Source organism: Jaculus jaculus, chromosome 1 (genome assembly GCF_020740685.1).
Source record: "Jaculus jaculus isolate mJacJac1 chromosome 1, mJacJac1.mat.Y.cur, whole genome shotgun sequence".
NCBI lineage: Eukaryota > Metazoa > Chordata > Mammalia > Rodentia > Dipodidae > Jaculus > Jaculus jaculus.
This window is the reverse complement of record NC_059102.1, coordinates 39,487,990-39,514,517: the sequence shown is the minus strand read 5'-3', so window position 1 is coordinate 39,514,517 and position 26,528 is coordinate 39,487,990. Positions and strand designations below refer to the sequence as shown.

General features: G+C 39.7%; 1 protein-coding gene across 1 annotated transcript in view; it reads right to left on the bottom strand.

The window, feature by feature from the left end:
• Tm9sf3 (transmembrane 9 superfamily member 3) overlaps positions 1–26,528 on the bottom strand; it is a 72,549-nt gene that overhangs the window by 26,680 nt on the left and 19,341 nt on the right. The window contains exons 3-8 of the mRNA XM_004669917.2: positions 24,171–24,293; positions 20,001–20,161; positions 18,670–18,747; positions 11,223–11,354; positions 9,219–9,385; positions 3,305–3,399 (exon numbers count right to left, since the gene is read on the bottom strand). Of these exons, the coding sequence (XP_004669974.2) occupies positions 3,305–3,399; positions 9,219–9,385; positions 11,223–11,354; positions 18,670–18,747; positions 20,001–20,161; positions 24,171–24,293 (756 nt within the window). The remainder of the gene's footprint in view (positions 1–3,304; positions 3,400–9,218; positions 9,386–11,222; positions 11,355–18,669; positions 18,748–20,000; positions 20,162–24,170; positions 24,294–26,528) is intronic.

The window sequence follows — 26,528 nt, the reverse complement described above, 5'->3', positions numbered from 1 at the left end:
AAAAGCAACAAAAGAATATTGACCTTTCTCTCAGAAGTTAGACATGTAAGATTTGTAAGTTTTATTATTTTTGTACTTCTATATATTGCCAAAATTCACAAAACCATCTATCATTTAAATAATCAGGGCTGGGGAGATGGCTCAGCAGTTAAAGACACTTGCTTGCAAAGCCTGGCAGCCCAAGTTCAATTCCCCTGTTACCATGCAAAGCCAGATGCACAAAATGGTGCATGCATCTGAAGTTCATTTGCAGCGGCAAGAGGCTCCGTCATGTCTAATCCCTCCCTTCCTCTGTGCTTGCAAATAACTAAATAAAATATAAATAATCAAGGGAAACAACATTCAACTATATAAGAAAATGCAGATTATGTTCAGTATCCAGCTAGAAAGCAATGGAACCTGTCTTTCTAATCTAACAATACACAAGCAAGTGCACTGCCACTGAAACTATGCCCATACTCATAAGCAATGGAGGCCCCAGACAGCAGGTATCGTAGAAAAAAAAAAAAAAGAGCGAGCGATTGTCTTTCTTTCAATAATGTTCTTTGTAAATAGCTGACTCACAAAACAACCCCATCTCTCTTCTATTTCATTTCTTTTTCATATTAGGTTTAAGAACCTTTCTTTTCCAAAAGTCAGCATTTGAAATCATTAATTGCAAAAAGAGTAACAAATGACTAAAGTATTTCTTCTTTTCATTCTAGCTCCTTCCTGGCACTTTCACTTCCTCCTCTTGGGCTCAGGTATATATACATATAAGTCAGATGTTTAGACTCAGGTATGTGTGCACACAAACCAGAATCCAGACATATGTGCTATGCCTCCTACTGTTGCGCACACCCACAGTCCAGACTATCTTAGGCTTAAATTGGGTCTAAGGCATTCAGTATGCTGAGGGCAGTGCGAAGACCTTAGCCTGTGTAGTTCAACATGAAATAATTGACAAATTCTTGATTCTCGAGAATGACCTTTAAATTAAGCTGCTTTCTAGGGATTGTGCAAACAAAATTATCAAGACACAATCAGTCCTCCTTAAAGCACTTTCAATTAGAACATGATCTTTATATTACAAAGGGAAGAGGTATGACTGGTTGTTTTAACTTGCAATCAGACACAGCAAATTTATGTACCTTATAAATACATTTCCTATTTTAAGAAATTTGTTTCTGCTGGGGACTTTTTTGAAAGTCATAAACTAAAACTTTTGGACTAATTAGTTTCCAGGACAAATCTAAAAGTTGAAGTTACCTTAGGCATCCCTCCTTCCCTAGATGAAGTCCTATATGACAGGACTCGTTTCCCACTCCTGGAGATCAAAGTTATAGACTGGACACCTAACTGAATAGACCGACACAGTTTGAGGCTAGCCTAAGCTACACAGAGACCAAACCTTTAAAAAATAAGTTAAAAAAATATGTATTAATAGGCTGGAGAGATTGCATAGTGGTTAAGGCATTTGCCTGTGAAGCCAAAGGACCCAGGTTCAATTCCCCAGGACTGACATAAGACAGATACACAAGGGGCACATGCATCTGGAGTTCATTTGCAGTGGCTGGAGGCCCTGGCATGCCATTCTCTCTCTCCTTTCTCTCTTCTCTTTCTCTCTCTCGGCTTACATAAATAAATAAAATTTATTTTTTAAAAAAGTATTAATTGGGCTTGAAGATGGCTTAACTGTTAAGGTGACTGCTGCAAAGCTAAGGACTCATGTCTGACTCTTCAGGTCCCACATGAGCCAGACACACAGTGACACAGTGCACAAGGTTGTACATATGCATAAGGGGGTGCACACATCTGAAGATCAATTGCAGTGGCTAGAGTTCCTGGCACGCCAATTCTCTCTCTTCCTCTCTCTCACATTAAAAAAAAGGCAGTCTGTTGAGCTTGCCTCAAAAAAATATATTAATTAATTAATTAAAAAGTAGGCCCCCTAATGCTGACTGTGCTTGAACAGGCTATTAAAAAATCTCATTAGGGTCTGGAGAGATTGCTTAGTGGTTACAGCACATGCCTGAGAAGCTTAAGGATCCAGGTTCGATTCTCCAAGTCCCACGTAAGCCAGATGCATGGTGGCACATGCTCTGGAATTCATTTACAGAGGCTGGAAACCCTGGCGCACCCATTCTCACTCTATTTCTCTCTCCATCTCTAATAAATAAATAAAAAATAAAAATCTCAATAGAAAGTCTCTATTCTTGAGAGTTTAATGTATGGTATTACAACAACTTTTCATTCATAAACTAAAATATGCATATTTATCACTGCAGGTACCTTTCTTACCCCAAACTATTAACAAGGAAGAAAAAAAAAAAAGATCCTTGAATATTGCCTTAAAAAGAAGCATCAAGGAGGGACTGGAGAGATTGCTTAGTGGTTAAGGCCCATGCCTGCAAAGCCTAAGGACCCAGGTTCAATTCTCCTAGCCCCATGTAAGCCAGATGAGCATGGCACATGCATCTGGAGTTCATTTACAGTGGCTAGAGGTCCTGGGGTGTCCATTCTCTCCCTTCCCCCCCCTCCAGTCTCTAATAAATAAATAAAAATAAATCTAAAAAAAACCCAAAAGCACCAAGGAATAGAAAAGCCAGTTACCTGCACGTACTGCTCCCATCGTCTTCAGGTTACAGTGCTAGAGGAGCAGGGGCTGGCTAGAGGCGAAAGGCTAGTGCCCCAGAGACCGTGACAGGGTAAATATCTGTCCCGTGATAAGTATTTTCCTTTGTATTCACCCATAAACCTAAACTCTACACAGAGGACGCTCTTGGGACACATCTAGAAATCTAGACATCTCAAAGAAATACAGCATCAGTAACTTAGATGTAATGCCTACGTGTTCCTTGGGCTAACTTCACAGTGGATACAATCTATCAATTATTCAGTTTTGGACTTTTTTGTTTTGTTTTTGTTCTTTAAAGGTAGAGTCTTGCTTTGGAATTCACTATGTAGTCTCAGGGTGGTCTCAAACTCATAACTATCCTCCACCTCTGCTTCCCAAGCGCTGGGACTAAAGGCGTGCACCACCACACTCAGATCTATTATTTAGTTTTAAGAACTAACACATAAGGTTGCATAAACATAGACAAGGCACAGGACAGGTTTGATGGAAAGCATGCAAGATGGTGTGACAATCTGAACACACCATGGTAGAGGGCACTAGAGAACACACAACATGTTTGGTGAGGGTCAAAGGAGATGGCATTGCAAAGGATTCCACAATAGCTATGATGCCCATTCTATATTCCAAAGAATTCATTGTAAAATAATGCCATCTATAACTAAAAATAGAAGTGTGGCAACATGTTACCTCCTTGTCTAGCATACAGACTTCCTCCAAAATAGCCATTCACTGGAGATGTAGCAGCATATACAAATATGGCTGTACTGAGCATTGATCCCCTCCTGAAAAGGTACAAAAATGTATATAATAAATTAGAATGAACAACACAAGAAAACATGTAGTCTGTCCACTTATAATTAGTATAACTTCAAAGATAAATTTAACAAAAAAAGCAAAATATTACATCCTGGATTGTAAAAGATCTCAGAAGAATTTCTAGTTAAAACTGCACTTAAATGATACCAGGTTGGTCCTTTCTTTTCTTCTAATCTGCAACTGAATTCCACAATATATCCTAAACAAATACTTTACATTTCTTTGGCGCAAATATTAGAAGCTGACATTAAAACTGTTTTGCGGCCGGGTGTGGTGGCACACGCCTTTAATCCCAGCACTCAGGAGGCAGAGGTAGGAGGATTGCCGTGAGTTCAAGGCCACCCTGAGACGACAGAGTGAATTCCAGGTCAGCCTGGACTAGTGTGAGACCCTACCTCAAAAAAACAAAAAATAAATAAATTTAAAAAAACTGTTTTGCAGCCCTGCAAACCAGTTCCATCAGATGGAGCAGGATACTCATCTATTTAAAAAACAGAAAGACTACACTATTCCTTTTTATAACTTGATTCAGTGCTTTCCTTGCCAACTATCAGAAATAAAACGGAAGTGAGATAATTTATATTAAATGCTCCTTTTTTATTTTTGGTTTTTCAAGGTAGGGTCTCACTCTGGTCCAGGCTGACCTGGAATTAACTATGTAGTCTCAGGGTGGCCTCGAACTTTTAGTGATCATCCTACCTCTGCCTCCCAAGGGCTGGAATTAAAGGTATGTGCCACCACGCCCAGCGTAAATGCTACTATTTTTAAAAAAAGATTTTATTTTTTATTTGTTTATTTATTAGAGACACAGAGATAGAGGGAAAGAGAGAGGAGGACTGTGACAGGGCCTCTTCCCACTGCAAACAAAACTCCAGGTGCAAGCGCCACCTTGTGCATCTGGCTTACATGGGACCTGGAGAATCAAACCTGGGTCCTTAGCCTTCACAGGCATGCACCTTAGCCACTAAAAGCCATCTCTCCAGCCCAAATGCTACTATTTTTTTAAAAAAGTGTAACAGAGACTTTCCTTATCTAGTTACTTTAACGCTCTTAAAAATGATTTGTAAAGTTGGGCATGGTGGCTCACGCCTTTAATCCCAGCACTCAGGAGGCAGAGGTGGGAGAATCACCATGAGTTTGAGGCCACCCTGAGACTACATATTGAGTTCCAGGTCAGCCTGGGCTAGAGTGAGACCCTACCTCGAAAAAAAAAAAAAAAGATTTATAATAATATCTATAGGTCCAAAAGAGAATAATATGTCAGATGATCAACAATTCCTATTCTCTTCCTCAAATAATGATATGTAGGGAATTCAGTTTGGACTTTTTTGTTTTGTTTTTGTTCTTTAAAGGTAGAGTCTTGCTTTGGAATTCACTATTGAACATTCATGTTGAGCAAAACTGGAAAATATTTTTACAATGCCTAGTTGAAAAAGGAAACACTAAATGATAAATGAGTGTGGTGAGATGGCTCAGCAGTTAGAGGCACTTGTTTGCACAGCCTGATGGCCTCATATAAAGCCAGACATACAAAACGGGGTATGCATCTGGAACTTGTCTGCAGTGGCAAAAGGCTGTGGCATGCCCATTCTCTTTCTCTCTCTGTCTGCCTCTTTCTCTCTCCATCAAATAAATATATTTTTTAAACGACAAGTGGCAGTATTATTTGCTATAATACAGAAATGTATTCATTAATCCCCTACATACTTCAGCCCACTAATCCTGCAATACGTGGCATTCTTCCATTTCACCCCTTGCACTTTCTTAAAGCAAAACCAAACAGTACCTGTAAAGCATGTGGACAACAGAGACGACTGCAGTGCTCGTCCCCACCTCCTGCACTGAGTACAAATGTACTACCAGCGCCTGACAGTCTCACATGTAAAAAATCAGAAGTCTCAAAAGTTAATCAGATTCAAAAACCAAACCTGTTTTTCCAAGAACCCAATTAAACACTACAAATGATAATTTAATATATTCCTTCCACATGAACATTAACAAATAGGACCCATTCTCTTCATAAATGTGTTTGCTAAAGTTGGATAAGAACTTGCTGTGTTGAAAACAGAAAAGAAGGGCCACTTTCAGTGTAAGACCAGTCTAATACCAGACAGGGAAGCTCCTAATAGCACCAGAAAGGTGTTTAAAAAGGCTGCTCTTGAGCTGTGAGAGGCGGTGCACACCTTTAATCCCAGCACTTGGAAGCAGAGGTAGGAGGATCACCGTGAGTTCAAGTCCATCCTGAGAATACAGAGTAAATTCCAGGTCATCCTGGGCTAGAGTGAGACAGTACCTCGAAAAACCAAAAAAAAAAAAAAAAAAAAAGGCTGCTCTTGTACAGGAGAGTCGCAAATGGCAATCAGGAACCAGTCTTTAAGTTTGTCAACCCTATAGACATTTGCACTAAATGAAGGTACGGGCACTTTCCAGTTTTAAAACTCACATCTTTTCTTTTCTTTGCTTCTTTGTTCATAAATAGTCTGTGAGCATTTTAACCCCACATCCCAAATATACCATTTTCGTGTGCACTGAAAAATCCAGAGAGGCAGCCTCCGTCCCAGGACTGGAGGTGGAAACAGGTAGAGTTGCTCTGGCGCCAACTTGTGCTCCTCCCACTCTCCACCAAAGCTCCGGCAGTGACAGCCCTACCAGGCCGTGCGCACCTCTCAAACGCCGTGCTTCCTCAACAGCTGACACCACACATCAACACGTGTCCACGCTGGTACGACTCCTCTATCCACATGCTCAAAATATTTTTCCTCACTGACTGCCAAGGTGATCACAGAGGCAAAGTAATTTTCACATATGGCACGAGCCAATCTATATTCATAAGAATCATGTTGTTTCTGGAGTGATTCATCCTAATTTCACATACAAGTTTTTCATTTTCTCACCATTTTCTTTTGCTATTATCACTGTATCTGTTTCTATAACAGTAAATTTAGACATCTGTAGTAAGATTCCCCAAATTCAACTGCCACGTATTAACATCTGTTAGTAAAAGTGTGTGAGAACAGTCACATTATTTAACGCATGAGCTTCACTTTCCTTGCCTACAGACTGGAAATAATAACAGTCCTCTTACAGAGCTGATGTGAAACTAAAGGAGCTAATGTGCACAAGGCACCAACATGGAACCACAATGTCAGCCACTCTTAGCATAATACTTACTACTTTAAGCTCCATTCACTTCACACAGCCATAACAGACTAATCATTTATAGCAGTTACAGTTAAGAATCACTGCATTACCTGCCTGCTATTAAAGAGTGCTTATTTCTAAATAAGGTCTTTAAAGTTGAAGAGCTTTTATATTTAAAAAAATGAGTTGCCAAAAGGAATTATAGTGCTGAGAAGAAGTGACAGAAGAGTGCTAGGCACTGAAACATCTCTATCACACCTTCCAAGGATCAGGGTCCATTGTGGAAGAGGTGGCAGAAAGAATGTAAGAGCCAAAGGAAGGGTAGGATTCCTTCCAATGCAATCTTCCGCACACAAAATGGCCTGGATATCCATGACCACAGTGCCTTGCACAACCTACACAAGACCATCACAATAGGAGGAAAAGATGATGACATCAAAATACAAGAGAGACTGATTGAGAGGGGGAGGGGATATGAAGGAGTGCGGAGTTGTGAAGAGGAAAGTAGGGGAGGGGAGAGAATGATCATTGTTTATTATGATGGAAGTTGTCAATAATAAAAGTAAATAAATAAATAAAATGAGTTGCCAAATTTTAAGATCAGCATTTTGAAAAGTAAATCAAAGCAAAAATTTGGCTTAACCTTGCAAAACAGGGATTTGAGGAAAGGTTCCTCTCTAATGACTCATAAGCTGAATTAACAGGGTGTCAATTCAATAGTGCTGAATAAAAAAGCAAGTAGTTAAGGTAAAGCAAGACTCTTGGCAGATACAAAATGCTTTTCATAAATTCAGAAGTCAGCTGATATGGAAATACAGGGCTAGGGCAATGGCTGAGAGGGAAAAAGTGCTCGCTGCACAAGCATGAGGACCTGAGTTCACTAGCTCACCAGGTCCCATGAACAAAGCCAAGCCCAGCCCAACATGTCCTTAATTCCAGTGCTGAGACAGTGGATTACTGAGGCTGCTGGTCAGCCACTCTAGCCAAACTTCAGCAATTTCAGGTTCAGTAGACTCCATCTCGAAGAAATAAAAGTGATAAAGGAGGACCCCTGACAATACACATAGGGCATGTGCACATAACACACACACACACACACACACACACACACACACACACACACACACACACACAAATAGGACCTACTCACCAAAACTCTGAAGTTTAAGTTTTGGTCAATTATTCTAAAGTTAATGTGGTAAATGAATGGCAAAGGTTAAAGAAACTAAAAAAAAATCCCATGAAGATGCCAGGTGTGGTGGTGCACGCCTTTAATCCCAGCACTCGGGAGGCAGAGGTAGGAGGATCACCATGAGTTCGAGGCCACCCTGAGACTACATAGTTAATTCAGGTCAGCCTGGGCCAGAGTGAGACCCTACCTTGAAAAACAAAAACAAAACAAAACAAAAAAACATGGAAAAGCATCTCTTTAGTTTAATACATATGCCCTTTGATTCAATAAGCATTGGCCAGGTACCATTCTGAAGGTCCTCTGACAATTGGAAAGTTAAGACCTAGTCCTTTTCCCAAGGAACTATCTAGCACAGGAACAGAAATCTGTATACGGTTATTTAGCATTGAACTAAAAAGCCATTTATTACCTATCGATGAAGTGTTAGGCATATATAAGAATATATTATGAACTGAAATATATGTATGAAGTACTAGTAGAGAAAAGGGTCATTCAGACTGAGTACTTCATGTGGTCACATTCGAAATGCCAAAGTGTAAGTCACCCAGGGTGTGTTTGTAGAAGTTGGGGCTCTCTTGAGAATGGGGTGACAGAAACACTTACCAGGAACTTGAGCTTTCTGTGAACATACAACTTTTTCTTACAATCCAAAAACCTCAAATCAAGAATTTTGGCAAATGCCTTTATTTATAAATAGAAAAGTCCCCAAAATCATTCAAACATAGGATATTAGCCTAGGGCTCCTTTCTTTTCTTTTTCTTTCTTTCTTTCTTTTTTTTTTTTTTGTTGTTTATTTGTATTTATTTGAGAAAGACAGACAGAGAAAGAGGCAGATAAAGACAGGAAGAGAGAGAGTGGGCGCTCCAGGACCTCCAGCCAATGCAAGCAAACTCCAGATGCATGTGCCACCTTGTGCATCTGGCTTATGTGGGTCCTGGGGAATCGAGCCTCGAACCAGAGTCCTTAGGCTTCACAGGCAAGTGCTTAATCACTAAGCCATCTCTCCAGCCCTGGGACTATTTTTTTAAGAAGTCATCCAATTATTATTTTAGCCTTGTGAATTTTTTTAATCACTATTACTAGTTACAGTGATATTTTATTATTGTTTTGCTTTGTTAAATATAGAGTTCTCAGTTTTGTTGTAAATTCATTTAGTAATCTGAATTATGAAGACTTAGTTGAAACTTCAACTTGCAAAAGAAAAACATACCGTTCCCTTTGTTAAAGAGCTCTGGACTGAAAGTAAGCTTTGCACCAACCAGAATGGTTGGCACTGCTAGCAAATTTAAGCATATACAGAGAAGCACTTACTGCTCAAATATACTTACAGTGCAAGGTCAAGATTAAATGTAATAGCTGAAACAAGCAAAGACTTCATGATGATGGACGTCACAGGTCCCAATGGAAAAAACTTTTAAAACAATATGAAAGTAATAAAACACAAGTACTTACTCTGTATATAAATCTTCTATCATTGCAACAATAATAACAATGAGAGAGACAGCAAATATCTGACATCCAGAACCAATGAGAGAGGAAAATATCAGTGGGTGACTTGATGGTCTAAACACATCTCCATGCACCTGCTTCCATCCATATTCATCTCCCAGGTCTCTATCCTATATATAAAACATACAAATATGTATGAAAAGAACTATTAAGGATCAAATTTAATCACAGCAGATAAGTAAGAAATTAGTGTTTACATTCTCTCCCTCTGAATTTATATCTTAAAAATAGTTCAAAATACTGGGAAAGCATTTCAAGGTTAAAATAATGCTGCTTTAAGAACTTGTTCAGGAAGGTTACTCCTAGTTTTTGCTCAGGGATTAAAAAAACAAAGAGGAAAGGTATGGGAGCAAAGAGAAAAGGACAAAACAGGAGAAGAGTGCATAATCTCTTAATTTTATCTACAGACCCTCCTAGTGCCATTTACATAGGGACTATGGCTCTATATGACTAGGGGCCAGGTGGAAAGCAAGACAGAAGGGGAAGTGTATCAATACATGTATTTTCCCTAAAAATACAGCCTCAACATGTTCTCTACAGCCTCAAATATAAGAAAATTTGAAGGGAATGTATTGGAAATGGCTGTTTTAGCAGTCTGTAGCATTTTAAAAAGGCAATTCAACTTTTACTTTTCAACCTGAGTAAGCCAATGCTCCTTAAGCAATTTCTAAAGCAGATCTGAAGGTAACATATTTTATCTGCCCTCTGATACTTCACAATGTATTATCTATACTAGAATTTAAATTCCTAAACTGTTTCCCCAACTTTAATGCTAAAATACACTTATAAAGAATAGTAATTTAAGCCAGGCGTGGTTCCACACACCTTTAATCCCAGCACTCGGGAGGCAGAGGTAGGATGATCGCCATGAGTACAAGGCCACCCTGAGACTACATAGTGAATTCTAGGTCAGCCTGGATTAGAGTGAGACCTTACCTTAACAAAACAAAATCAAACAAACAAATAAAAAAATAGTAATTAAAAGTCCATGGAACATAACTTTTTTTTTTTTTAATTTATTTATTTGAGAGCGACAGACACAGAGAGAAAGACAGGTAGAGGGAGAGAGAGAGAATGGGCGCGCCAGGGCTTCCAGCCTCTGCAAACGAACTCCAGACGCGTGCGCCCCCTTGTGCATCTGGCTAACGTGGGACCTGGGGGACCGAGCCTCGAACCGGGGTCCTTAGGCTTCACAGGCAAGCGCTTAACCGCTAAGCCATCTCTCCAGCCCGGAACATAACTTTGTTCTATAATTTATTAAACAAATCTCTCTTCTGAACCACTAAACTAAATCTAAATTAATCCTTTCAAGCTACCTCCTGAATTTAACATGTCACTTAACATTATTAGAAAGACATCAGTATGGGTCTACAACCTCCTAAGCGTGATTCTGAAATCTGAAGCTCTGAAACTAGTTTGTTTTTAAGTTTAGTGTGTCCTTATTTAGTAGCAAAACTTGGCTTGAGCTCAAAAGAGGTTTATTTAATCTGACTTGAGTGAATCATTTATGTTTTGCTTAAAAAAATGAATATATCTGAATGCAGACCATAATTCTAAATTCCCCAGGGAACATTATACCTTTGGTGGTTTTTTTGGGGGAGGAGGGTTGTTTTGTTATTTAACTCTGCAATGCCAGGATTGAACCTAGGACCAGTGTATAAAACAAGTACCTTTCTACTGATGACATCAGCATGATTTTAACAGATGGTGTCAAGATATAACCTAGTTGTCCTCAAACTCACATGGCTCCCTTTTCAGCCTCCTAAGTACTGGAAAGTATAGGCATGAGACACTACCTGGGTTTATACCTTCTTAAACTCAAGAATCGTGAATCCTGGAAACTCACCTATCCTTACAAATTTCAGATAAGAAGCTGCATGTATATTTGAAGTGTAACTGAAACACATTACTTTTAATGAATGTAGATAGTATAAAGTGTTTGCTCACCATGTCATCCATTTCTTCTTCTTTACTGTATCGGGCATAGTCTTTTCTTAAAGTTCTCATTAAGATCATTGAAACTAAGCCCACCAAGAAGATCACCATCATGAAAGAGTTGAAAATTGAAAACCAATGAATCTATAATAACAGAAAATAAAGTGTTATCATACTGCCCTGCCTAGCCTTGGCCAACTTTACCAAAAGTCTTGAGACTTTACCTTCTTAGGCTCTCAGAACTTTTAACCAAGATCCACTAATGATGATAACATCCTCACTCCCACCAGAACCAAATCTATAGCCCTTACACTCTATCCTATTTTAGACTTGTGCTAACTACAACTTCCATTTAACTATCATTCTAGAATTTCATACCTGGACGGTCCTAAAGTAAGCCCATCATCTTCTCTAATATGTAACACTCACTTCTGATCCTCTCCTTTTTGTTTATGGTGCTAACAGTTGGCTTTGAAAATATAGAATCATCTTTGGTCCTTCCTTTTCTTTAATCCTTCATAGGTAAAAATTATCAAGCTTTTATTTTCCTTCAAAAGGTCTCTTGTATCTATCCCTTCCTCTGTGTTCCCAACAACATCATCTCATACCTCAACTTGATCTCTCTCTTCTTTTCAATCTATGCTGTGAAAAGGAACAGACAATCTGCTTACAATGCCATTGTCTGACTTAGCGATACACCCTAGATTTCTCATATGCAGACTATTTTCCCCAGTATTCTATCCTCCCTTCCCTGTCTTAGCCAAACTTTTCCCCATTATTTCTTATACTCCAATCAGGCCTATCCCTGCTCAGTGACCAAGTATAGCATACTTACTTTCACCTTTGGACTTTTCCCACAATTCCTCAGACGGGACCTATTTCTACCCTCCTTTGTAAATTCTCCCAGTCTTTTAATTCCAACTAAAGTAGTACTCTCTCCTGCATTAAGAGCCTTTTAATGAACTACATGAACCCATAAAGATTCACATAAGGGTATCAGTCTACATAAGACAGTCCTTGTCCAATGAGCGGAGGTTTTGACCTGGGCTAAGTATTAAAGTGAAAGGTGGTCCTGACTCTACTGCCCACCCTGAGGCTTCGTGAAAAGACACTCTATGGCTCTTCCTGAAAAGGAGGAGCTAGCCAACTATCTCCTCCTAAAACAAGATCATTCCTTCCTGTCAATTTATTTATTGGGCACATATGATAATTATAAATAAAGCAATGAATGTGTGATATTTTAAAATGCTTTCCCCAAAAAGGCATTTATTGCAAGCGTATCATAGAAATTTTACAAAAAGCAATGTATAATAACAGATGCATCCAAAGATGTGATTTTTGTTTTCACTTTGGAAATGAATAACCCAAAAAAGATCAAGAAAAGGAAAAAAAAAAATATATGACTCAAATTGTTTAATCAAGTGATCAAATTTTAGGGAGAAGAACATTTAGTAAATAAAAAGGATATGCCTAAAATATTAAAATTTCCAATATGGATGGAACTAGAGACTGGAGATCATAGTGTTTAATGAAATAAGCCAGGCAGAGAAAGACAAGTACCACACAAGCTCCCCTAGTGTGGAACAGAAGCAGGGTGACCTCACAGCAGCTGACAGCAGAAGAGGATGAGAGCAGTAGGGAGGACAGAAGGTTAGAGAAAGTCACCCATGGGTACTAAGTTGCAGGCAGATAAAAATAAAACGTCTGGTGTGTAACTGCAAGTAGGATAACTACACATGATGATACTCTAGGCATTTCAAAAAGCTAGAAGAATGAATTCTGAATGTTTTCATCATTAAAAAAGACAAATGTTGGGCTGGAGAGATGGCTTAGCGGTTAAGTGCTTGCCTGTGAAGCCTAAGGACCCTGGTTTGAGGCTCAATTCCCCAGGACCCACGTTAGCCAGATGCACAAGGGGGCACAAGCATCTGGAGTTCGTTTGCAGTAGCTAGAGGCGTGCCCATTCTCTCTCCCTTCCTCCCTCCCCCCCCCTCTCTAGCTGCCTATTTCTCTGTCACTCTCAAATAAATAAACAAAAAAAAATTTAATTTAAAACATCAAGCTGGGAGTAGTGGTACATGACTTTAGTCCCAGCATTCAGGAGGCCGAGGTAGAAGGCTCACTGAGTCCATGACCAGCCTGGGCTGCAGTTAGTTCCAGGTCGGTCAGGGATAGAGAAGGACCCTGCCTCAAAAAACAAACAAAGAAAACCAGAAATCAGACTTTCTAACAAGGTTCTCTGCTAATCTTTCCTAACCTAAGATATGCAATCAAAATTTTAACCATTATCTATTACAATTCACTGCTAATAATCTTAAACACGCAATATACATATGGTTTTATTCTAAAATTATAAAATATGGTACGACCATGAAATGTTTATATCAAGGAAAACATTTCTTAAAAATAAAGGGACCAAGTCATCAATAGTGACCCTATCAAATGCTGCGCTCCAGCACCCCCTAGCGTACTGATCCCACACTGCACCCTCAGGGTCAGGAACCCAACAGCACAACAGGCATGAACAAGGAGCAAGCAGCAGCAGCAGCAACAGGGCTGCTTTGTGTTGAGGACCGGCAGCAATGAGCTAGATACTTCCTGAACTGCATCACAGTGAAAATGACCTGCCCTTTTTGACACTATCAAGCACCAGGACCCTTGTCCTACTTCTAAAGAAGCAGAGGCTGAAGAACTGAGCCCTTTGGCAAAGCTTGCAGTAGTGAGGGGCAGAGCCCAAGCTCTAGAGCAGATGCCTTTCTGACATTGAGTTAGAGACATTTGAGTTAGCTACATTTGGATAGTAGAGCCATCCCCTCCCACACACTGAAACTCCAGCAACTCTACACTAAGTCCCCTCTTTCTCCTGTACTGTCAGTTTTGTACTCTCCACTAACTGTGCCTTAAAACAAAACAGAAATGCACGTGACTTAGCTCGAAGGGCTACTGCATCACTTCTTTGCTCTCTTAAACAGTGTTACCTCCTCACAAGACTACATGTGCAGTTTCCAATTCCTCTTTCCTTGTTCTCATGATAGCACCATTCAGATTTTGCCCCCACTGCCATGTCAAAACCACTGTCAAGTTCACCAAGAATTCCAAATGAATTCAGTAGCTGCTTTTCAGCATTCACTATACTTTAGATCTAAGTACCACAAAGGCTCATATGGAAACTTGGTCCTAAGTTTGGTGCTATTTGGAAGTGTGGGAACATCAAGAAGTAAGACCTAGTAGGAGGACTGACAACACATGAGAAATTTCCAGTCTTGACTCTCATAAACAAAGTTGTTAGGAACATTCTTCTTTTTATTTATTTTATTTATTTTTGATTTTTTGAGGTAGGGTTTCGCTCTAGTCCAGGCTGACCTAGAATTCACTATGTAGTCTCAGGGTGGCCTTGAACTCACAGCAATCCTCCTACCTCTGCCTCCCGAGTGCTGGGATTAAAGGCGTGCAACACCATGCCCGGCTCTAAAACACATTCTTATTTTTTGTCCTCAAGGTCTACAGCTAGATTCTCCAGGTCTTGTGATGGTTTAAATGTAAAGTGTCCCCTGCACCCTCAAGTGTCTGTGATTAAGCTGAGGGTATCTGTGATTAAGCCTCCTACTTAGTCCCCAACTGGTGGAGCCTTTGGAAGGTGGAGCCTGCTGGAGGAGGTGCGGCAAGAGGGCAGACCTTGAGCATTATTAGTACAGCTCACTGGACAGCTCAGAGCTAGCTCACTCTTGTTGCTCTCTCACTGCTGATGATATCTGAAAATGTGAGCTGGCTGTCTGCCCCTTTCCTCCCATCAGCTACTTCTGGTTCTGTGTTCGGTCCCAGCAATGAGAAGGTTACTGGGGCTACATTTCTCTTGCCAAAAACACAATGCTGTCCTTTTCTTTTATACTCAAAAGGAAGATTCACTTCTTAGATTGTCAGTGGATAATATAGCTCCTGCTAATAACCTCTCCCTTCATCTCCTTGCTCCTTATATCATCACAAGCATGACCTCATTTTAACAGGCTTTGGGTTTTTTGAGATAGAGTTTTACTACATAACATGGGCTGGCCTTGAAGTTGCAATCCTCCTGCCTCAGTCTCCTGAGTGCTGGGATTATAGAAGTATGCCACCACACCTAGCTTTTAGTAGGCTTTTCAATAGTGTTGTTGCCTCAAATACTTTTCCCTTCATCCTTTATTTCCCTCAACTCCTAGGATCTGCTCAAGTCCCTCAGAGGCTTACCCTAACTACCATATGTAAAATGGCAACTCCCTCTGTTCTCTTCCTCAGTGCACCATGAACACAGTGTACATTTTACTCACTCCTTACTGGAATGTGCACTCCAGATCATGTGGAGCATTGCCTTTCATTTTCTAACATGTTCAATTTTCTTAGGACAGAGCTAGGAATACAACAGAAACTTGATAATGTGTGTTCAAAGAATAAACATAGTAGACTAACACTGTACTAACTGACCAAGAGAGCCTTCACTCCTTCATTCAACACCCATGACACTAGAGACAAGAAAGACCTAAGTGTTCAGTAGGGACTATCTGCTGATAGTTTTCATATTCTCAAATGTTACCTAAGCCTGCAAGTATTGTGGCCATATGTGTAAGTGGAAGGCCATACTCAAGTCTACCTGAGCATTGTATTAAAGAGAATGCACAGATAAAGTGGGAGAGGAAAATGCTACTCCAGGAACAGTGTGCTACTCAAAGAGACTATCTAAGAAAAAGCTTAATTAAAAGAAAAAAAAATCAGGCTGGAGAAATGGCTTAGCGGCTAAGGCACTTGCCTGCAAAGCTTAAGAAAACATGTTTGGGGGTTGAAGAGATGGTTTAGCTGTTAAGTGCTTGTCTGTGAAGCCTAAGGACCCTGGTTTGAGGCTCAATTCCCCAGGACCCATGTAAGCCAGATGTATAAGGTGGTGCATGCAACTGGAATTTGTTTGCAATGGCAGGAGGCCCTGGTGTGCCCATTCTCTCCCTCTCTCTCTCTCTCTCTCTCTCTCTCTCTGCCTCCCTCTTTCTCTGTCTGCAACTCTCAAATAAATACAAATAAACAAAAATTTAAAAAGGGGGGGCTGGAGAGATGGCTCAGTGGTTAAGCACTTGCCTGTGAAGCCTGAGGACCCCTGTTTGAGGCTCAATTCCCCAGGACCCATGTTAGCCAGATGCACAAGGGGCGCATGTGTCTGGAATTCATTTGCAGTGGCTGGAAGCCCTGGCGCGCCCATTCTCTCTCTCTGCCTCCTTCTCTCTGTCTCTCTCAAATAAATAAGTAAAAATAAAAAACAACAACAAAAAAATTTAAAAACAAGAACACATTTGAATCTCCAGGTCCCAAGTAGCCAAATGCACAGTGACACAAGCATGCAATGTCACACATGCACACAAAAGGGCACACACATCTGGAGTTCATTCACAGCAGCTGAAAGGTCGGGGCACGTCCGTTTTCTCTCTCACATACACACACAAAAAATAAGAAGTAAAAATTGTGCTGGAGGGTTGGCTCAGCATTTAAGTGCTTGCCTGCACAGGCCAAGGACCAGGGTTCAATTCCCCAGTACCCACATAAAGCCAGATGCACAAAAGAGGTGCATGCATCTGGAGTTCATTTGCAATGGCTAGAAACCCTGGCATGCTCATTCTCTCTTTACTCTTGCAAATAAATAAAAAATATAAAAAGTAAAAGAAATTCTATGCCCAGCATGGAGGCACACACCTTTAATCTCAGCACTTGGGAGGCAGAAATAGGAGGACTGCTGTGAGTTCAAGGCCAGCCTATGACTACATAGTGAATTCCAGGTCAGCCTAAGCTAGCGTGAGACCCTACATTAAAAAAAAAAAAAAAAAAAAGAGGGCTGGAGAGATGGCTTAGCAGTTAAGTGCTTGCCTGAGAAGCCTAAGGACCCCGGTTCAAGGCTCAATTCCCCAGGACCCACATTGGCCAGATGCACAAGGGGGCGCACACATCTGGAGTTCATTTGCAGTGGCTGGAAGCCCTGGCGCACCCATTCTTTCTCTCTCTCTCTCCCCCTCTCCCTCTCTCTCTTTCTATCTCCTGTCTGTCACTCTCAAATAAGTAAATAAAAATGAACCAAAAAAAAAAAAAAAAAGAGAGACAGAGAGAGAAAGAGTCAATTCAGAAGAAAAAAGAATGGGTTTCTCCTCTTATGCCTCGTGGTCTTTTAATTGCCATCATTTAAGAAAGGAATCACCAAAATAAAGCCTTTTTTTGTTATAAAGAACCAAAATTGGGGCTGGAGAGAAGGCTTAGCAGCAAGGGTGCTTACTTGCAAAGCCTGACAGCCTGGGTTCCATTTCCCAGTACTCACGTAAAGCCAGATACACAAAGTGATGCATGCATCTGGAGTTGATTTGCAGTGGCAGGAGGCTCTGATGTGCCCATTCTCTTTCTCTCTCACATTTTCTCTATTTCTCTCTGCTTGCAAATAAATAAAAGAAAGGAAGAAAGAAAAAACACCAGGCTGGAAAGAGATGATTCAGTGGTTAAAGGCACTTGCTTGCAAAGACTGATAGCGTGACTTTAATTCCCCAGTACCCATGAAAAGACAGATGCACAAAGTGGTACATGTATACAGAGTTCATTTGCAGCAGCTAGAGGCAACCCCCCGCCTCTCTTTACAAATAAATAAATTTAAAAAAAAAAAACAGGCACTAATGCTACTCATTGTTGTGAGGAAGAGAAATATGGGAAGCATTTATTCTCATTCTTTTTTTCTTTAACAGTTATTTATTTGAGAGAGGGAGGGAAAAAAAGAGAGAGCAAGAATAGGGGCATCAGGGCCTCCTACTACTGCAAAAAAGCTCCAGACACATGCATCAGCTTGTGCATCTGGCTTTAAGTGGGTATTGGGAAATTGAAACCAGGTAGTCAGGCTTTGCAAAAAAAAAAAGAAAGAAAGAAAAAGAAAAAAGGCCTTCAACACTAAGCCATTTCTCCATCCCTAGTCCCATTCTTGGTGATCTATGTGGGAAGACTTCCTTAGCAAAATCTCCTAGCTTTGCTCCGCCCTCTCCTTCTCCAGAGAGATGCTTTCTGCTGTCGCGTCACACTAGTTTACAGAAGTAGATGCCCATGAATAGACATCTGCAATGATTCCACATGCACTGGTTTAGTCAATTTCTGAGTTTCAGTAGTAAGAAGCCCATCTGATCATAAGTAGAAGCCACATTCTCCAATATTAACAACAAAGTACAATTTTGGCTTCCTATATAGAATATTTTCCCTGTGTATTTTGGACGGATTTAAACCTCAGCATGAGAAAGCAAACTTCTGAGGGTTCCTCTAAGACTCCCTATCACACTTATGACTCCAAATTCACATCTGAATTTACCACTAACTAAATCTTGAAATCTAGAGCCCTTAGCATGGCCTACATATTGCAGACACTCAATGTGAAACTGATTTGCAAGCATATGCAATGTTTAAAAATGCACAAACCACCTACCCTATGTTGAAAAAAGGATGGATCAAGATATTTGTCAAACCGATCTTCAAATTTTACATCTGATTTTTTCCATTTCACCTGAAAAAAAATTCTCATTTGAAAACCAAAGCCTATAAACAAATATGATAAATCTAAGCAAAGTTCAAAAACACTGACACACTTAGAATTAAAATTAATGAGAAATGGTAGAAAGGTTTAAACAGGTATAACAAAACGTGGCTCCTTCATCCTCTATGTATTAAACAGCTTTCCTTAGAAGGATCATGTCAGTTTTCAAGGACTATTTGCTACTGTTGACTGACACACTCTAATCAGATAAATATGTAGAATGTATTAAGATGAGCTCAAGTCAGGAACACTTCAAACAATTAGAGTAAGAATGTGAACATCTTTCACACTGCATTACTTTTTGGTTTTTGTTTTTTCCTTCAAGGCAGGGTCTCTCACTCTAGCTCAGGCTCATTTGGAACTCAGTCTGTAGTCCCAGGCTGGCCTTGAACTCATAGAAGCAATCCTCCTACTTCTGCCTCCTGAGTGTTGGGATAAAAGATATGTGTCACCATGCCTGGTGATTGTATTACTTTTATTGCAAATATTGAATTTCTTATAAGTTTAATTATGCAAATATTACATTAATTACAGATGTATGAACAGACCTTAAAAACATTCAAAGTTGGCTATGCAATCAATGGACTCACTCCAGTGGTCAGAAAATACATGACAAAGAGAAAGGCTTCCTATACTGGCTTCCTCTCTTCTTCCCATCATCATCATCATCATCATCATCATTATTATTATTATTATTATTATTATTTTGAGGTAGGGTCTCACTTTAGCTCAGGCTGACCTTGAACTCCCAGCAATCTTCCTACCTCTGCCTCCCAAGTACTGGGATAAAGGCATGTGCCACTACACCTGGCTCCCATCATTCTTAACAAAATAGAATTAACAATTGCTAAGGAGTTCTGACAACCTCTTACTCTGCAAACTATCTACTCAACAACTTTTTATACAGCACCATCACTATCTACACTAGTAAGACAAGAAGAGATACAATATGAACTGCCACAGTCTCAATATGTTACCATAAAAATACATGCTGAGCTATCTGTCTACTGTTGGGTGATAATGGTAACTGCTAGGACAATATTACTCAAGTAAATGCTTAATAGGCATCTCATATCACAGACCTACATACAACTTCCCCTATTTTAAGGAGACTTACTTAGAAACAGTGAGGAAATACTATTCTGTTGTGTCCAATTTCAAGCTACATTTTTTATTCTAAAGTTTGAAAATATAATCACAAAAATTCCAACCTACATACTTACTGAATATGACATCTGTATTTTAGTATTCGGAACTAGCTTCACTTTCCCTTCACTAGTTAGATTAACATCAACTATTCGATTTCCATTAAAACCTATTTCAAGTTTTTTGTAGGTCCAAAGATAGTAATCTTCTCCATTTTCATCTGCTTCACCAACAATACCTACAAAAGAAAAAACACTTTATGAAAGGTAGTATCACTTAGCAATTAAAATACCCCAAAAGTTAAAAGCTTATTAAACTTCTTTATATCAAAAAAAAAGCAGCCAGGCATGGTGGCACATGCCTTTAATCCCAGCACTTGGGAGGCAGAGATAAGAGGATTTCTCGGAGTTCAAGGCCACCCTGAGACTGCATAGTGAATTTCAGATCAGCCTGGGCTAGAGTGAAATCCTATCTCACAAAAGAAAAAAAAGGCTGTCATCATTCCTTATGATTAGTATGCAGCAAAAATGCAATTGCAGTCTGGACCTCTGTTTTGCAAACACACTCCATGGTCATACCAAGTTGAAACAGTAATGACTAGTTCACGTAACTGATTGATAATGGGACACTCCGAGTTCATGCTCTGTCACTAGCACCTTCACTAGAATAATTAACACCTCACATGTACAAACTCCTAACTTTTCAACTTTTCAGGGAAGTGCTTCTATCAAGATTACTCAGCCATTAGTAATCAAAGTTTTCAAAGGTCCAGTCCAATATTTATTCTAATAAGATTTACTCATTCTTAGAAAGACATGTTTTGTGGGGCAGAGAGATGCCTTAACAGTTAAGGTACTTGCCTACAAAGCCAAATGACCCAGGTTTGATTCCCCAGGACCCACATAAGCCAGATGCACAAGGTGACACATGTGTCTGGAGTTCATCTGCAGTGGCTAGAGGTCCTGATGAATCCATTCTCTCTCTCCACCTGTGTGCCTCTCTCTCTCACAAATAAATAAATGAATAAAATATTCTTTCTAAAACAAGAAACATCTAGTTACTGCGTGTGTGTGTATGTGTACCAAAATTTAAATGTACCAAAAGCTAAAATGCTTACTTGTTATACCTCAAGTACCAAACTTGTCCCTGGGAAGTTATCAAGTTAAAACAATTGTTGAAGATAAATTGTCTTAAATAAGAGTTTAAAATGATCGTTTTGATGATTTGGCATATTAGAAAAGAAGATCTAATACCTCACAGAACAATATGAGGCAATACCATTATCTGAGGACCCATCTCATATGTCCTCAAATGGCCAGCTACTTGTCCAACGTTCCCCACACAAGGCTATTCACTTCCCAAGAGCCTTATGATCTTTCCCTATGGTCCATGTATACTATTAAAATATTAGAGAAAGCCAAGTGTGGTGGCGCACGCTTTTAATTCCAGCACTCAGGAGGCAAAGGTAGGAGGATCACTGTGAGTTCAAGGCCAGCCTGAGCTAGAGTGAAACCCTACCTCCGTAAACAAATAAACAATATAGAGAATATATATGATCATTACTTACAAGGGACTATATGCTTATTAACCAAAGTGATTCTCACAAAGTGGTACCAGTTGAAGGTATAGAATTTGATTAGGTAATGAAATCCTTCCAATAATTTCATTGAGATTCTTTTGCTTATGTATTCTAAAAACTAGATGAGGCTGGATGTGGTGGCGCACACCTTTAATCCCAGCACTTGGTAGGCAGAGGTAGGAGGATCGCCAAGAGTTCAAGGCTACCCTGAGACTAGATAGTGAATTCCAGGTCAGCCTGGACTAGAGTGATACCTTACCTCGAAAAAAACCAAAAAAATAAATAAATAAATAAAAATAAAATAGTAGATGAGGATAAAGATACAATTGTATCAAATAAATATATCAAATAGAAAGCTTTTCTCTAAGTGCCTTTTAAAAGACTCTGGAAACTTTACCCCAAGAAAAGTCATGTTGGAACGTTTTTTCCCCTAACAAAGAATTCCTCATGGTTTAGTTATTATAGGATATACAAAAATATCTCAACATGGCAGAAGCTGAGATTCCACAGATTTATTTTAAGACAAGAAAAGTTGTCCCTTTTGCTAAAAACAACCATAGCAATAACCAGGGAAACAACAGCAACAGAGGCCCTGGTGTGTCCATTCTCTCTCTCTCTCTCTCTCTCTCTCTCTCTCTCTCCCCCTGCAAATATATGTATATATTAAAAAAAAAAAAAAAAAACAAGGATATAGGGCTGGAGAGATAGCTTAGCAGTTAAGGCACATGCCTGCAAAGCCTAAGAATCCCACCAGTTCATTTCTCCAGGTCCCACATAAGCCAGATGCACATGGTGGCGCATACATCTGGAATTCATTTGCAGTGGCTAGAGGCCCTGGCACACCCATTCTCTCTCTCTCTCAAATAAATAAATAAATAAAGCCTTTTAAAAAAGGATATAAAGGGCCAGGTACTTGGCAGGCAGAGGTAGGAGGACCACCATGAGTTTGAGGCCAGCCCGCTACAGCAAGATCCTACCTTGGAAAAGTGAGGGGAAAAAAGAATATAAAGGGAACCTTCTCTCTGATAAAGAAAAGAAATAAATAAAATCAAAGAAGAAAAGCCTGGCTAATGGGTTCTCCTGAATTACGTAATCAGAAATCTTCAGTGAATATTTAGCACAGCATTCTGCTGCCCTCAAAGTTGATCACAGAAACGCATGTGTTCCACAGCACTAATTAGTCCTTTATATGAAATGCTTATTTTATACACACACACACACACACACACACACACACGCACACAAATTAACACACAACATCATGACAATGAGGCATATGATTGTCTCTTGAGATTAACTTTCTCATACACCTCATGTTAGTACAATAAACTCTGATATGTTCACTCATTCAACTGCTACTTCTAAGCATAATAATCGGCTAACAACTAAGAACTAAAAAAATATATAACTATATATAAGCTATATGTCCAGAGAAAAAGAAAAAAGACGGGATCAAACATGTGGGATCTATAATCTGCATGGGATAAAAACAGGAGATCTGGGGCTGGAAAGATGGCTTAGCGATTAAGGGACTTGCCTGTAAAACCTTGCCTGTAAGGACCTAGGTTCGACTTCCCAAAACCCATGGAATCCAGATGCACATGGTGGTGCATGCATTCTCTCTTTCTAATAAATAAGAAATAAAATATTTTAAAAAATTGAGATCTAGGGCTGGAGAGATGGCTTAGCGGTTAAGCGCTTGCCTGTGAAGCCTAAGGACCCCGGTTCGAGGCTCGGTTCCCCAGGTCCCACGTTAGCCAGATGCACAAGGGGGCGCACGTGTCTGGAGTTCGTTTGCAGGGGCTGGAAGCCCTGGCGCGCCCATTCTCTCCCTCTTCCTCTGTCTTTCTCTCTGTCTGTCGCTCTCAAATAAATAAATAAAAAATGACCAAGAAAATATAAAAAAAAAAAATTGAGATCTAGACTATGCATGTTGCCTGTGTTTTGCATTCCAAATAATCTAATCACAGTGCAAATGAGGTTTGGAGTCTGTGTAAGTTTGTATTAATCGTGCCATAGTTCTTTTGCCAATAGTATGGACATGCAAGAGCTAAAGCTCAAGCTTTCTTCGATACTGAAAGTTTAGAAAAATAGTAGCAACTAATAACACTTGTCATTTAAGAAACTATCATACCCCCAAAACATCACCACACTGCCACATAAAAAGATTTTAAACTTCAAAATTTCTACTCAGCCCTGTAACTGCATCAAAAAGAAACATTTTAAATCAGATGAGGGGAAAGTAGAAAAAAGAGTATTTCAGACTGCTCCAAGCATCTTTTCTTTAAAGAGAGTGAGTGAGAGTGAATATGTTTATGAGTGCACTAGGTTCTCTAGCCACTACAAACAAACTCCAGATATATATGTGCCACATTGTGCATCTGGTTTTACAAGGGTACTAGAGAATCAAACCTGGGTTGGCAGGCATTGCAAGCAAGACCTGAGCCATTTTCCCAGCCCCCAAGCACCTTTTAATTCCCTGTATAATATAAAAGTTCTATTTTGAGTGAGTTTTAAGATTTGGCAATACCAAAAATGCCTCAAGTAACAGGGAGCACAAATCTATATCATGAGCTACTTACTATACAATCACCTTATATATGTACTCATTATATAAATCTTATTATGCAAATATTACCAAGCCTCAAATATAACACCTAATACTTACCCCATATTGGTAGGTCATCTATGTACATCTGGTACCAGTAGTGGTTTTTGATAGCATACACAAATGCATCTCTCTTTTCTTTATCTAAGTCAATTTCACAGTAAGTAGCTGGCATCACATCATCTGTTCCAAATGAGAAATGCAAATTAGTCCACTGGTTTACAAAATAGTTACAGGAAACAGAGCTCAAAAAAGCCAACATTTCCTGAAGCTAAAATTTCTATTTATAATATTTGAATCTGTTGATACCTTTGTAATCTTTTATAATTTTTCAAAAAATAATTTTACTAAGTGAAGAAATTTCTTATGTAAAGAAAATTAACTTAAAGGTGGGTGTGGTGGTACATGCCTTTAATCCCAGCACTCAGGAGGCCAATAGGAAGATTGCCATGAACTCTAGGTCAGCCTGAGAGAAAGTGAGGCCCTGCTTCATAAAACCAAAAAGAAAAAGAAAGAAAACTAAAGCAACCATAGCAAAGCAACTTTAAAATGAATTACTTACAAAACAAAACTAGGGCTAGGGAGATGGCCTAGTGGTTAAGGCACCAGAGTTTGATTGTCCAGTACCCACAGAAAGCCAGATACACAAAGTGCCACATGCACCTGGAATTCATTTGCACGCCTTTAATCCCAGCACTTTGGGAGGCTGAAGTAGGAAGGTCACTATGAGTTTGAGGCCAGCCCAAAACTAATTCCAGATCAGCCTGGGCTACAGCAACACCCTACCTCAAAAAATCAAAAATTAAAAAAAAAAAAAACAACACAAGAATGTTTTCATCTAATATTCATGAAACACCAGAACATGATCCTAGACAGATAATGATGTCTGGCTTTAAGATCTAGCATTTGTGGAAATGCAAGTCATTAGTAGCCACAGACTCTATAAGGAATTCCGTGACTTCATAATCACTCAAATTAAAAGTCTCCATCCCATAGGCATCAGCTGTTAATAAATTATTTGCAAGTCCCCTAAAGATGAGTCATTTTCATTCCTGACTGCTTGCAGAATTAGAGCACTTATAATCCTATTCAAGTTGTCTTTAACTTCTGAACCCAGAAGTACTTGGGTTTAAAAATAAAAAAAAAACTAAAAATACTCTACCTGACAATCAAAAGGATTGCACTGTTTTGATATATTTGTGCAATTAGAAAAACAAATCAATCTTAGCAAGAACCAAAAAAGGGCAGATTTAAGTTTCCTTATACTACAATATACGTAACATAGAATCTGAAACATCACCTTCAATACTCATTAGTTTTAAAGCACAGACTAAAGCTGAACTATGAATTCTGTGGTGTACAACACTGCTTCCTAAGAAATAGCAACCTGAAGCCAGGTGTGGAAACACATACCTTTAATCCCAACACTAGGGAGGCAAAGGTAGGAGGATCACTGTGAGTTTGAGGCCCACCTGACACTACACAGTGAATTCCAGGTTAGCCTGGACTACAGTGAAACCCTACCTTGGAAGAAAAGAAAGAAAAGAAAAGAAATAGCAACCTGAGTTATAACTTGATGTTCCAGAGTACAACTTCCCTTCATGACAGATCAGCCCAGAGTGGTCATTCCCAAAATGACAATAATGCAAGTCCAATGAAAGGAGATCTGGGAAATACTCTCACCTTCCTGGGAGAAGAAAATAGCTTTGTCTTGCAACAATGACTCTTATGCACTTTTTTTATACCCAATCCCTTCTAGGCCATGAGAAACTTAGGATCTTCATAATGGTAAAAATCAGAGACTAACAGTGACTCAAGGGAAATTTAGGAAATGAGACTGCTATCAAGAGCTCCTATGGCAAAAGCTAGAAGTGCCAGCAAGAGGCCCCTTAAAGGGATCTCCATGGAGTATGATAATGAACACAGGGAAATAGCAGCCTCAGAAGGGATGCCAAAACCAAAGGAAGGCCCAACAAATAGCTGGAGTGGCTGTGGGAGACTCGCAGCTACCTCTACAAAGCCATTCTAATTCCTGGGTTTTTTTGTTTGTTTGTTTTTCGAGGTAGGGTCTCACTCTAGCCCAGGCTGACCTGGAATTCACTATGGAGTCTCAGGGTAGCCTCGAACTCACGGTGATCCTCCTACCTCTGCCTCCCGAGTGCTGGGATTATAGGCGTGTGCCACCACGCCCAGCTTTAATTCCTGTTATTAAAAGACATTTGAGGCCAGGCAAGGTGGAGCATACCTTTAATGCCCCAGCACTCAGGAGGAAGAGATGGGAGGATCACTGTGAGTTGGAGACCACCCTGAGACTACATTGTTTATCCAGGTCAGCCTGGACTAGGTTTATATATAAAGTTCTGTGATACACAAGGTGACATTTACCACCTGTATACAGCTTTAAGAAATCCTACACAA